This window comes from Coccomyxa subellipsoidea (genome assembly GCF_000258705.1).
Source record: "Coccomyxa subellipsoidea C-169, whole genome shotgun sequence".
NCBI classification, from domain to species: Eukaryota; Viridiplantae; Chlorophyta; class Trebouxiophyceae; family Coccomyxaceae; genus Coccomyxa; species Coccomyxa subellipsoidea.
The window spans coordinates 1,462,204-1,475,045 of NW_005178031.1; the positions used below are offsets into that span (position 1 = coordinate 1,462,204).

General features: G+C 52.8%; 3 protein-coding genes across 3 annotated transcripts; 1 reads left to right on the top strand and 2 right to left on the bottom strand.

Annotated features, from left to right (window-relative positions):
* Positions 1-351: 351 nt before the first annotated feature.
* On the bottom strand, positions 352-2,662 carry COCSUDRAFT_37368 (protein arginine N-methyltransferase; the record flags this gene model as incomplete). Its single annotated transcript, XM_005646084.1, has 9 exons — positions 352-470; positions 699-778; positions 898-1,010; positions 1,214-1,391; positions 1,600-1,760; positions 1,894-2,034; positions 2,147-2,289; positions 2,378-2,426; positions 2,594-2,662. The coding sequence occupies 9 exons, from the start codon at positions 2,660-2,662 to the stop codon at positions 352-354; spliced, it is 1,053 nt and encodes a 350-aa protein (XP_005646141.1).
* A 469-nt stretch (positions 2,663-3,131) lies between these two features.
* On the top strand, positions 3,132-9,760 carry COCSUDRAFT_30102 (hypothetical protein; the record flags this gene model as incomplete). The annotated part of the gene is made up of 14 exons (XM_005646085.1): positions 3,132-3,832; positions 3,972-4,103; positions 4,219-4,343; positions 4,461-4,592; positions 5,073-5,365; positions 5,758-5,942; positions 6,197-6,306; positions 6,627-6,789; positions 7,129-7,352; positions 7,619-7,768; positions 8,036-8,065; positions 8,544-8,757; positions 9,053-9,222; positions 9,566-9,760. The coding sequence occupies exons 1-14, from the start codon at positions 3,457-3,459 to the stop codon at positions 9,758-9,760; spliced, it is 2,499 nt and encodes an 832-aa protein (XP_005646142.1). The 5' UTR covers positions 3,132-3,456.
* Positions 9,761-10,117: 357 nt separating this feature from the next.
* COCSUDRAFT_54037 (16S rRNA processing protein RimM) lies at positions 10,118-11,885 on the bottom strand. The gene is made up of 6 exons (XM_005646086.1): positions 11,686-11,885; positions 11,362-11,611; positions 11,172-11,262; positions 10,866-11,018; positions 10,656-10,716; positions 10,118-10,550 (listed from the first exon to the last, which is right to left on the bottom strand). Exons 1-6 carry the CDS (start codon positions 11,789-11,791, stop codon positions 10,294-10,296), a joined length of 918 nt encoding a protein of 305 aa, XP_005646143.1. The 5' UTR covers positions 11,792-11,885; the 3' UTR covers positions 10,118-10,293.
* Positions 11,886-12,842: the final 957 nt, after the last annotated feature.

A 12,842-nucleotide genomic window follows, 5' to 3' on the forward strand; every position in this document is an offset into this window, starting at 1 on the left:
CAGCACATGCTTTGTGGGCACATACAATACTAATGCTGGTCAGGACACATGAAATGAATAGGGGGACGAGTCCTCTAGAATGGCTGCTCATGCAATGTGCGCACATAAAGGGCTCTATTCCTTATAAATTTTTTCTTATCGGGTTTGACCATGACACATGTGCACTGCTTAAAAAATCATGAGCTTCCGATGCTTGATTCTTTCCTAAAGAAGTTCACATGAAGTCACAGCTGCAGAGATTTACACAAGACACCCAGGTCTCCCCAATCCTGAGCGCAAGGCTGGGGTCAAAGCATCAGCATAATAGACACATGTCTAAAACAAACACAAAAACCCGCTCAGTCCGAAGCGTCATCTCATCCGGTATGTCTGTGAAGAACTGCAAGATCCATTCTTGCCTTTAAAGCTGTAGGTCATCGAAAGGTCCAGATCGCGCGGGTTGCTTGCGTTTGGCGCACATGACAATGAGCCTGCAAGGCAAGAAACAATAAGGGTGACCACTATTTGAATTAGGCGACTAGTGGCGCTCCTCAACAAATATGACTGGGGCACAATAAGGCTTTCAGGAGAAGTGCACCAAAGGCAGGAAAGTGACCAACACTAGAGAGCGGTGTCATCAAGTTCTATTAGCCACTCAAGAACTCTCTCCTGGGCGCTGTGCGTGGAGGGCAAAGAGTAGGCAGGCTGAGGTTTAGTACCTGTGATGACTTCGCCCTCACATATGACAATGCTTTCCTGCAAGTACAGTACTGTCTGCTTCCAGTGCGTTGACCGGCTCCTGCATTTGTAAATATACTGTCAGAGTGGCTGATACAACAGTCTGAACACTTACAACGCCTACCATGCTGCAATGGCGGGAGGCAGCACTATCTTAAAAAGTGGTCTGAGGAGGCTCACATGGGACTGGTTGAGAACCAGACAAGCTTGTGGCAGTGTGTGAAGTAGACGTCAAAGAACGCGACAAAGGCGTGGATGTAGTCATTGCGCGAGGCCACCAGCTTGAAGGGCACCTGAGGCAGCAGCAACCCCACACAATCATAACCAAATTACTAATATCCACTCAGCACAATCTCGTATCATAGAAGAGAATACCCGATGGAAACATACTTCGTCCAAGAACGGCATCAATGATGATGCTACTGCAAGTAAATGGCCAATCAGAGAACCATAAACCTGGGGGACTGAAGTGCGTGGGTAAGCGGGTGGCGCGCACCGTGAAGGCGGCGTCCTCCTTGGTCATTTTGCTGAGGTTGAAGGTGGCGAGGAGGCAGGGCTTGGTGGCCACCTGCTCTTGGTCCACCACATCCACCAGAGGCTCCTGCATCGCCAGCCCCTTGATGCACTGCATGTTGAAGCCGTACACGTCGTCCCAGAAGTCTATCTTCTCGTGCCTGCAACCGCAGCACACCGGGCTTTAGCACAAGTTTGCCACCCCTGTTATACTGTCATGCTCGGCCTTTGCTTGGGGGGTCTCCTGGCTCTCCAGACCTCTCTGAACCTGTCAGAAGATGTTTTGCAGGCCACCCCAGATGTAGCACTGCCTTAATATGATATCCAGTGAATTTGGAATGGGAAGTATATCATCACAATGGCGCCCACCTGTACTCTGCATCCTCAATGGCGACGAGGCTGAGGGTGCACTTGTCTGGCATGAGCAGGCCGTCAGGCTGCAGCCATTTGTCACGAGCATAGAGCACTGTGTCCAGCATGCTTTCGTACATCAAGAAGTATCCCATCCATTCTGAAATGATGATGTCCACCTGCAGTTTCAACAGCCCATCTCACGCCACGCCCTCTGAATACTGGTGGCTTCTTTCACAGATCCAAAACATGCTTTCATGCAAAGGAAAGCACATAACATGGCTGCATGATGAGTAAGGGGACCCAAGTCACCTTTTCCACCGGCAGCTCAACCTCCTCCACTTTGCCTTGGATAATGGTGACCTTACTCTGGTACCCATTGTCCTTCACTATCTGCTGCGCCTGCTCTGCGATGGCTGAGCGTTCTATGCCGTACACATGCTTTGCGCCTGCCTGCACATGCGTGCAAGCTAGGCTCAGATGCCGTCAGTACAACTGACGCAGATCGGCATGTGCACTGCTTAGCAATGCATGGCATGCAAGCACATAAGAACACACAACGCACCTTGGCTGCGAAGAGGGAAAGAATGCCGGTGCCGCAGCCCACATCAAGGACGATCTTGTCCTTGTAGAGGTGAGCATTTCCCAGGATGGACTGCTGGTAGCTGCGGGTCCGGACTGTGTCCTTGAGCATCTCCTCATGGATGCCTTCATGTGCAGTGATCCATCAGAGACAATTATAAGGATGATGCAATCATTTCCCCCCCAAAAGTAATGGCTTTAATGAGCGGCGTACCGAAGTGGGCATAGGAATCAAAGTAGTAGTCAGCGGCTGTGTGTTCGGCCTGAGCAGAACAAATCAGGATCAAATATTTGTGTTTGAAATAAATTTACAACATTTCTAACATTGCAGGAAGGATCCTGATGGACAGATGGGCTCTGCAGCAATGGGCACGAGGGCATCACTAGTACGTCTCTTTACGACCAAAAGCATGTGTAAGGATGCACACACCTGGCTCAGGGATGCATCCTTTGACTCCACCTTCATTTCGGATCCATCTTTGGGGCCATTACTGTTCATAATAATTGATTGAGAAGGTGCTCGACCTTTCTTCGCAGGCCTTGCACGTTCCTGGATGAATTTGGAACTGGCTGATGGAACTCCTTGAGAGCGTTTTAACCCTGAATTAATAAGTACAATCCGCATCTACCATTCTGACATCCTCTTGGTGCCACGGCACTAAACACTCTACTCAGATGGCTGCTCAGGGGTCGGTTGCTCAAGTATTACACAATAAGTTCCTACAGTAGGAATCAGAAACGCTAATTGGAACCAAGAGATGACGTATATATGATGTATTTGCATCGATTGAGTCCTACAACAGGCGGCCTTCCAACTGCTTCCAAGGGCAGATGCTTTCGCCAAACATTACTGCATGCCGAGGTTTATGCTTGGCGAAACGATGGCAAAAGATATCTTTCGCCAAGATATTTGGATTGGCTGACGAGTCTTTCCAACGATCGCGTCCTCGGAAGTTAAAAGGAGATACGCATAGTTGAACATTGGAATGATCCCTTAGCGGAGCGTGATTCCACATAAAATATGTAAATCTTCAAGAATCTTAGCCGACCAGGTCCAGTGATCACAATTCATTCAATCATCAGCAGGCGCAAGTGTTCAGGCCCTGTAGAAGTTGAAATTGATTCGATAAAATCCAACATAAGGGCACAATTGAATCCTTATTTCCAATATAATATTTAAGTCCAGTAACATCAGTTGTGTCGATTCGCTGAGATACAACATACTGGTCCAAGAATACACTGAGTAAATTGTCTTACGCCCTGCAGCGTTTCAGGACACAAAGTTGCTTCAAAATGATATTTCCCAGGTCACAGCTGCGTACCCACACGTGTCTCCTGAGTCCTGGCAGGAGCACTGGGGTGCACAGTAGCATCTCCAGGTGTCCCCTGGGAGCAGTTGGTGGCCCACAGCAAAGACCTGCTCTGTGCAGCAGAGGCTGCAGAAAGAGATGGCAAGCATCTCGAATAGCAGGAGTCGCTGTTGCCGCGTCCTCCAGAGTGACAGTATTCCCTGCGGGCAAGAAGCAGGCCAAGGTGGCTTTGCCGGCCTGCATCTTGGTGCTGACAGCTGCGGATGTGGTGGAGCGGCGACAAGAGCTGACGCAGAGCATTGGAGATGCCATTGCGGCCGGCGCTACTGGCGTCCTGCTTGAGGATGATGACGGCACAGGTGCTTTTGCAAAAGGCCTTCATTGCTGTCCAATGATCTACCCGTATCTCAATCACATTTCTGGATCTTAAGACAGTGCTGCCGACAGGGATGCTTGCTGCACCCTGTGTTGTGACGTGCATGTGGCTGTGGTGCGCAGGAGGTGCGCAGCTCTATGAGGCAGCAATCGTGCTGAAGGATGTGCTGCGAGGCCGAGCGGTGCTCCTGATCCAGGACCGCACAGACATCGTGGCTGCTGCAGAGGCCGATGGCGTTGTCTTGTCGAGCCGAGGTACACAGAATCTCCCACAGAAAGTGTTTCTTGGCACTGCTCATTGCTCACTGGATGCGCAAGGCCTCCTTGTTCAGGCGTTTTTTGGTATTTGAGATTGAAGAACATGCGGCAGGCGTGCCAACTGTTGTGGCAAGGCGGTCACTGCCAGACAATGCAAACCTGGTGGGAAGGAAGGTGGCCACAGGTCATGAAGCCGTGCGTGCCGCTGCAGATGGAGCCAGCCTTGTCATTCTGGAGGTGCGCCATGTTTCCACTCGTTTGCATGCATGCAATAGCATATCTAATCTGCTGCTCATCTACAGGCCAAACTGTATTGCAAATGGGCAAAGGAGAGAGACAGAGTGCGCTTCGCAGAGTGGGAGCGGGAGGGCGGTGGCAGATGCAGCAGTAATTCAGGAGGCAAAGACTCAGCAGGGCGGCAATGTGCCAGTCATTGCAGCATTGTCAAAAGAGGAGCCTGTTTCCAAGGAGGCTGCTTCAGATTTGGTGGACGCCGGAGCAGATGGAGTTGCTCTGTACCATGACCGCCTCAACCAGACAGCTGCGTCCTTCAGCGGCCGCACTGGCAGTGAAGCCTCCCACCCTGTAAGCCTTCCCTCTTCTGGTCTGCTGTGCACGCATTTGCAGGAACTGTCAGAGGATGTGCTCTGGACAATCACCTGTTGTGTAATAATATTCCTTGAAGATTGCTCTAAAGAACATGCCATGACTCATGACAAGCATTCTCTCGCAGATCCGGGAGATTCTTTCAATTTTTCCCAGCAGCGCTGCTCTCAGCAATACTGCGGTGGACACCAACAACGCAGAGGATGGCGGCGGGGAGACTCTTTTGCGAGATGGGCTGCGGCATGTCATGGATGAAACCAAGGAGAGCCTGTTCGAGGTTGAGAGGCAATTTGTTGCCTCGGCCATTGAACTTCTTGAGGTATTGCACCGACCTCTCAACATCCTTTAAAGTTTACAAAGATGCCACAACGGGCATATTTCTATGGCACCCTCTGTCCACGACTCATGACAGATATAATTTCACTTGTGCAGGAAGTGGTTCCCAGCATGGAGGAGGTGGGTCTGCTGAGGGATGCGTTGAAGCAGCTAGATCAGCCGTTCCTGATGGTGGTGGTCGGGGAGTTCAACAGCGGCAAGTCCACGGTCATCAACGCTCTGCTGGGCAGACGCTTCCTGGCAGAGGGCATCCTGCCCACCACCAATGAGATTTCCGTCCTCAAGTTTAGGTCATCCCACTGCCACACCCCTCTTTGGTTTTATGTCAAGTTATTGCCCAACATGACCATGACCTCATGCAATACTGCCACAGTCACTTTCTACACGGAAGCTGCTCCAAGTAGCAAGTGGCTGTGGCAGTATTGCATGAGGTCATGGTCATTGCTGCAGCTCTGCAATGGCTTGTGATAATAGCCACATGGCGTAATGGGAGGTTTGCTACAAGTACGCCGGTGTGAATCTCATGAAAATGTAACAAGTCCGCTTCTCCCTGGTGCAGGAGGGAGGAAGCTTCAGGCGAGGAGGAGCAGATGGAGGATGGCTACATGGCAAGTGTCCTTTTGCCCTTTGCATGCTGCTGACAAGCTACACCCTTTGCAAGTCCACATTCATGATCAGCTGCCGCATGTTTTGCGCATGTTTGCATCAGCGCGGCCAGCTTTGGGTTCCTGAGAATGTTGGCGTGTTCGCAGGTGCGCTACCTGCCGGCAGCGCTGCTGCGTGACCTGAACATAGTGGACACGCCCGGCACAAATGTGATCCTGGAGCGGCAGCAGCGGCTGACCGAGGAGTACGTGCCGCGCGCCGACATGGTCCTATTCACCATGTCCGCCGGTGCGCCCCTCCCTACCCTTTAGCTCCTACATCTTGCCCTTGATTCTCACCATTTACCTGAACATGCCTCATATCATTTACCTCTCGCCTGATAAATGCTACCTCGTTTCTCTCACCTCTGACCTGTCACGCGCCCGGCCCTGTCGTTCTCAATGCAGTGCACAGAAAAACTGGCTCACCAGGATGATAGAGGATGTCAGAATTGGTTGCTGGAAAGGTGGCTGGAATTGTCACAAAATGGTGTGCCGCTGCAGACCGGCCGTTCACGGACAGCGAGGTCCGCTTCCTGAAGTACATCCGGCAGTGGGGCAAGAAGGTCGTGTTTCTCGTCAACAAGGTCGACATCCTCAGTGGCGGGGATGAGGTAGGCCAAGCTCTCTCTCCCTCGCTCCTCTCCACACCTTTGTCACATATTGCCATGCATGCCAGTCACCACACGTGTACTATCGTATTGTATGTCTTATTTTGATCATACGCTGTTTTTGCCAGCTCCAGAGGCAAGGTGCATCTGCAGAAAAGCTGCATGGAAGGGCTGCCTTATATCCTACTCCTTGGTGGAGTCGCCAATCCCAAGCAAGACCCAATCAGCCGTGGGCACGGTGCTCTGTATTTGTCCCGTCTCCTGCCAGCCGGGGCCCCACTGCTGGATTGACGTGCGCGCATTCAGCCTGCTGCTGGGTGCAGGTGGAGGAAGTTGCGCAGTTTGTGTCGGACAATGCGCGGCGGGTGCTGGGTGTGGATGCTGCCAAGGTGCTGCCGGTCTCCGCCAGGGCCGCGCTGCAGGCCAAGCTGGACGCCACCTCCTCCAGGAACGGCTTCTTCGGTGAGGCATCTGCACTCCACAGAAGTGTCCTCATAGTCCCCTGCAGAGATACTTGAAGATTAAAAGGTAAAAAGGTTACCTCACCCGGGGTTTGCCTCATCCAAGTTCCCCACGACCATAACAGAGCATCCTTCTGCTACCCATCACACTCACACCAACACTGCCATGCATGCCAGCATCGCAATTGAATGTGGTAATTGAGAGGGAACAGGCCTGCCCTGAGCGGAAGCAGTAACACAGGTGTTGCTTGACGTACGTGGTCCTTAGGACTGGACAACGTTTACTTGTAAGAAGGGCTGCCCACATGAAGTGACTTCAGGCTGCTCAGCGCATTACTGATGGTGAGTATGTGGCCAGGCGGAGGTTCGCCGCTGGAGACGCTGGACGAGGAGGCGCTGGCGCGCAGTGGGCAGTGGGGGGAGAGCCGCTTTGGGGAGCTGGAGCGCTTCATGGTTGACTTCCTCGTCGGCGGCGGCGCCGCGGGCGAGTCGCTGCGCCTCAAGCTGCAGACGCCCCTCTTCGTAGCCGACGCCCTCCTGGAAGCCGCGCGCCAGCAGCTCTCCAGCGAGCTCTCCACCGCAGAACAGGTCTGGCCTGCCTTAATCCGCTCTCAGCAGTGTTCTAACACATTTTGTGTGGTCCTTTCCAAGCCGTTCTTCCACACAGCCCCGGTGTTGACCCTGCCGTCACCAGCTGTGCCACCAGGACAGACACCCTTGTCTGGACAGGGCTGCCTCATCACTCAGGTGAAAGACATCTTTCTTGGGTGAAGAATGGTGTGAACGGCCTGCCTGCTCAATGTGGGCAATCCAGGGATTGAGGGCGCTCAGGTGGGGTGTGTTGTTGTGCGCAGGAGGCGGAGGCGGTGGCGTCGGTGCAGGGGCAGCTGCGGGCGTTCCGGCGGGAGATGGAGGCTGACGGCACCGCCCAGCGCGCCGAGTGCCGCCGCCTCGTCGCCACCGCTGTGCGCCGCGCTAGGGAGCTTGTGGACGACGTCCTGCAGGTGAGGACCCTACACTTGTTGAGTCTGCCCATTGCGTGACGAGGCGCTCGCCAAAACTGGGGCGCCAGGATGTGGCCTATACGAATCAATGCAGCTGCAAAAAAGGGAGGCTGGGGAGCTCTAAAGCCATTGCCTAAGTGCGGACCATCTCTGGTATTTCTATCCATATCTTGCCATGACCTGTGCAGCGGGAGGCCCTGCGGGCCGGCTGTGAGGGGCTAGGAGATAGAGGATCGCAAAGAGCAATGCTGGGGTGTGTGTGCGCAGCTGTCAAACCGGGAGGCGCTGTCGGCGTACGTTTTTGGGGGCGCCTCGGACAGCCGCAAGCTGCCGATACTGCGCGGCTTCGAGGCGGAGGTGGTCGGCGAGGCGGCCGATAGCCTGCGCAACATTGTGGCCGAGCACCAGGGCTGGGTCAATTCCAACTGCCAGCGCCAAATCTCCAGCTACAGGTGCCTGAGAACTTTATCGCATCGCAGCATTTTCCTCTGATCTCCTGATTGCCTGACCATTGCTCAGCTCGACTTTCTGGCTGCTGCAACTCCGTCAGGTTGCATGCATGCAATTCAAACTTTCTGCCCAGAGAGTACTGCCCTTTTTACTTACAGACAAGTTCGTATTGAACTTTCTCATGAAGCAAACATTTTGTGTATCTGGATGGCTCAAGGGGCAGTGGGATGACCACAGGTCCTTTGCAGAGGAGCGCGCCCAGCAGCTGGGGACGTCCATGGACGAACTTGTCGGCGGCGAGGACAAGGCACACGCCGCCGGCGAGGCTGCGCGGCGGCAGTGGCGGGAGCAGCGCGAGGCCGTCGCAGCACAAGCGAAGGATGCAAACGCAGATGGTGAGGCGGGTGAGGGAGATGCGGAGGAGAGCGGCAGCGACACGGCGGTGGCAGCTCTGATGCGTTTTGAGCCCAAGGCTGCGGCGCTGGTGCTGGAGGAGGAGATCAGGGAAGCCGTGCTCAGCAGCGTCAGCTCCGCCGTCGGTGAGATACTTCCTCAATCGCTCACAGCAGCACACCTGAGAACTACGACAGGCATGAGAACCTGGTTGCATGACGAGCCCTGTGGGTGTTGGTGCTGTTTATGTGCTTTGTGTATGCCTTGATGCTGTGTCTCACGACACAGCAATATGGTATGATGCAAGCATAAAGAAGAACGATGCAGCTAATCATCACCACTACCGTACACTGTCCCTCATTATTTGTGCATGGTTGGTATGACAAGCAAATACGGTTGGGGAGCAGGGAGAAGTCCTAGAGGTCTGGTGTGGTGGCGCAGGTGCGGGGCTGGTGGGGGTGGTGCTGACCTGGATTCTGCCCACTACGCTGGAGGATGTGCTGGCGATAGTCCTGACGGGTCTGGCCGGCTACGTGGCGCTGCTCAACCTGCCGCTGCGCCGCGCCGAGGCCAAGGCCAAGCTGGAGCGCGTCGCCAACAACTTCATCCAGGTGCGCCGCGCACTGCCCAGCTTTATCGCGCCGCCAATGTTGCCTAGAAACTGGGGCATCTCGGTCTTGGAGCACGGATAGCGCCTCCTGGGCACGTGTGATCCAGTTTCACTCTTAGCAGAGCACATGATGCAAAGCAGTGCTCCGTCGAGGGGAGTGACTGCAGTGCAGGCACATGATGTGCCTACAAGTGCCGAGGATGTGTGCTTCTTCGATGCTGTGGTCCAAACAATTGTGCTTGATGACTTATCTGCCTGCTGAGCTGAGCTGCGCAGGCATACCTGTATACGTTTTGTTGTTGTGGGTGCTGTTGCTGAAGCCTGGGAGGTGCTGGGTCGGCCAGGAGGTGGAGGACAGGCTGAAGGCAGAGCTGGAGAGCAGCCTGGACGCATGCACAGCAGAGGTGAATGCCTTCATCAAGCCGCTGGAGGAGGCCACCCTGGCTGTGGTGGAGCGGGTGAGGGATTCTGAGATCAGGCGAGCCGTGCTGGCAGACGAATTGGAGCAGCTGAAGCAGCGCGCTGCCAGCGTAGAGTAGATCTGACCACAGATACCAGGAGATGCTTGTGTGTTGAGAATGGTGAGGCTTAGTTGTCCACCCACCTCTCTTACAAGAGGTGGGTGGATCTTGTAGATCGAGAGTGATGCAAAATGTTGGGTGACTGATGTGCTCTTGTTCGGGCAATGTCAGTGAGTTGAGAGACACTGAATAAACCTTCAAGTTTTGGCCGTGTTCTGATTCTCAATCTTTCGTAGCATATTTGCCCCTACACAGTAAGGTGTACGTACACTTAGACCAGAAAACTCGCCAATATGATAATCATTCAATGCACTCCCATTATCTGATTGCAAACCTTGCTATGCAAGACATTGGAACTGTTTCCACATAAATTATGCAAGCCTGGGTTCCGTATTATTACATAGTCCATCATCATCATCATCATCATCATATCAGTTCCCAGACGAGACTGCAAAAATATCATATAGAAGCTGTACCACTGGAAAATTTTGCTGAAAAAGCTAGCTGCACTCACACTCTCCGGGATCCCCTCTCAATCTCCTTCTAGGCCCCTACTCTGACACAGCACCAGCACTCTTTGTTTTTCTTGGAGCAGGTCGTCGCCTGACATTCTTCTTTTTTGTCTCCTGAGTCGTCACAATGTCAAGCAGCCCAGCTGGTGGGGCAATCTCCATCCTGCGGGCCTGCCTGTCCACAATCGGCACCATCTCGGCTACAAATGGCAGCAGCACAGTTCTACTGCTCGTAGAGGCGCCCTCTCCGCTGCCAGAATCAGTTGTTAGCTGCACCCTCAACGTGTCATATGTTCCTGCGCACAGAAGCGGCACAGGTCACTCCGGCAAATGCATGGCCGAGGGCTTTGTAAGCGTCTGACATTGAAGTATCACACGAGTGCATGGAGCAAGGGCTGCACCTGTCCCATCATACAGATCAACCACAGTCCCCACAGCTTGGCCTGTCTCCTGCATGATGACCTGCCCAAACACACCAAGATGAGTTGCACAGCTTCAAGTACTCTCAATACTTCCTGCATTACAATGTAGAAAGGCATACGGTGAAGCATGGCCCTCCTTTGCTACGGAATAAATCGACAGGGCGCATGAGGGAGCCTTTGAAGTGTCACCTGCATGCCTACAAGCTCCTGCACATAAAATTCCTCCTCATCCTCCAGGGCAGGCCTGTCTTGTGCAGGCATCAGAAGGCATTGCGCCTTGAACGCCTCTGCTGCCTCAGGTGTGTCAATTCCCTTCAGTTTCACCAGCCACACCTCCTTGCCCTGCAGCATGCCTTTGAAATTTAATGTCTTCCCCATGTGACCTGATGCAAGTACTGGAGCAGCATGCCACCTGAACAGATGACATGTGCATAATCAACCTGTTTGCAAAATATATAGTAGAAGAATTGCAAGTTGGAGGTAACCACTGGCCACCTTGTTGAGAATGGGCCGACACCGTTCAACCTCCACCGGTCTGGCTTGTGAGTTGCGCTGTAGCACGCTGGCTCTTTGTGGCTGCACAAACCTGTACACATGGGAAACCAGAAGTTCATCATATGAAGGCCTGCACAATTCACCGTGTTTGCATGTACTCAATGCGCAAACAGTGAGGGTCAGGGCTTACTTGGACCCAGGAGTGTTCAGTCTTTCCAGTGGCGAGTCTGTCAGCGCATAGAACTTAATGTCACCCTTCACCCCATGTGGTGAACCGAAAGTTCCTAGTTCTAGCAGGCCGCTGCTGGTCTCTGAGCTCAGAGGGGCTGGACTTTGCAGACTGGCTCTGTCTTCTTCAGATGTGTGCGCTGTTTGTTCCTCAAGAGAAGCTAGGGCGCAGATTGTGCTGCTTAATCGAACTCTGCGGAAGCTGAATCCCCCTGCTGATGCACGATCCGTTAGTCGCCACCCTGACTCGCTTGGAAGGTGAAACTTAGCCGTTGTAGAACATTACCTGGTAATGTCTGGCTTCTCTGGAAAGAATTCAATGATACAAAGTTTGTTAGTATGAACGGATGAGCGTTCAGAAGGCAATTTGTGACAGTCTTCCTCAGTAGCATGGCTGCCAGCCTTTTAATCCCGGGCACAGATTGCCTCTTCGCAACTCAGATGGCCAGTTGCAAGACAAAAGAACTTTTAGTTTGTAATATTGACAGAAGATAGAGAAGGAAATGGGTGTTGGATCGTCCTGTGTGGCATTTCTTCCGAAAGGAGGCAACGCCCTTGCAAGGCCTTATAAGCTTCCGCAGGGCACCCGAGTAATCAAAATCCACTACTTTAGTGGATGTAAACGCTACTAATGTGGTGGATTATTGGCAATCAGGGGCCATGCCACCTGGTAACACATTCCATAGCATGCCATTTTGGTAATAAAAATTAGGCCTTTCGTCAGTAAGCATGGAGAATGATCAGTGATGTGTTTCTGTACCGAGCATGTCACTTATTATTGCTAGGATCCCGTGTTACAAGTGTGGCAGTGACAAGGAGAAGCTTCATCCGAACTGCGCAAGTTCAGAACGCTTGACTCGCTGTGTAGGTTGTGATTATATTATCAGATTCTATTCAGAAGGTCTGACAAAGGACGAATACGGCCACGACGCTGTTGCCGACTGGGTCTTCAAACAAGAGGCAAGGGTGCCATTGCAACGTTGCAATGCCGTGGACTCAGGGGTCAGATATTTCCATCAGAGCTGCCTTGGCCGAGATGAACCTTCAGCATTGTCCAGAGCTAATGGCTACTATTCTATTCGCGGGAAGATTGAGAGCGAAAAGTATCCAGAGCTCAGAAATATTACCCACAAATGCTGTGAGGACTGCGTCATTGCAGCCCAAACCAGGGGCAAGGATCTCAATGAGGATAAGTTGAATTTTATCATGCATCAAGGAGTGATTGGTAGGTCTCAATAAGCACTCCATCTTTGAAGGTTGGGAACACCTATGTTTTGAATCTCCCCATGACCTTGACACAGAGTAACTAACTCTGACTTTTGCGTTGCGTTCAGAGGCAGAGACCGGCGACTTGGAGAGGAAGAGAGCCGATAGGCGATCAAGCAAGATTCGAGGCATCATTGGTGGTCAGCAGGCTCGCCTCGAAGACAATGGGACGACTTC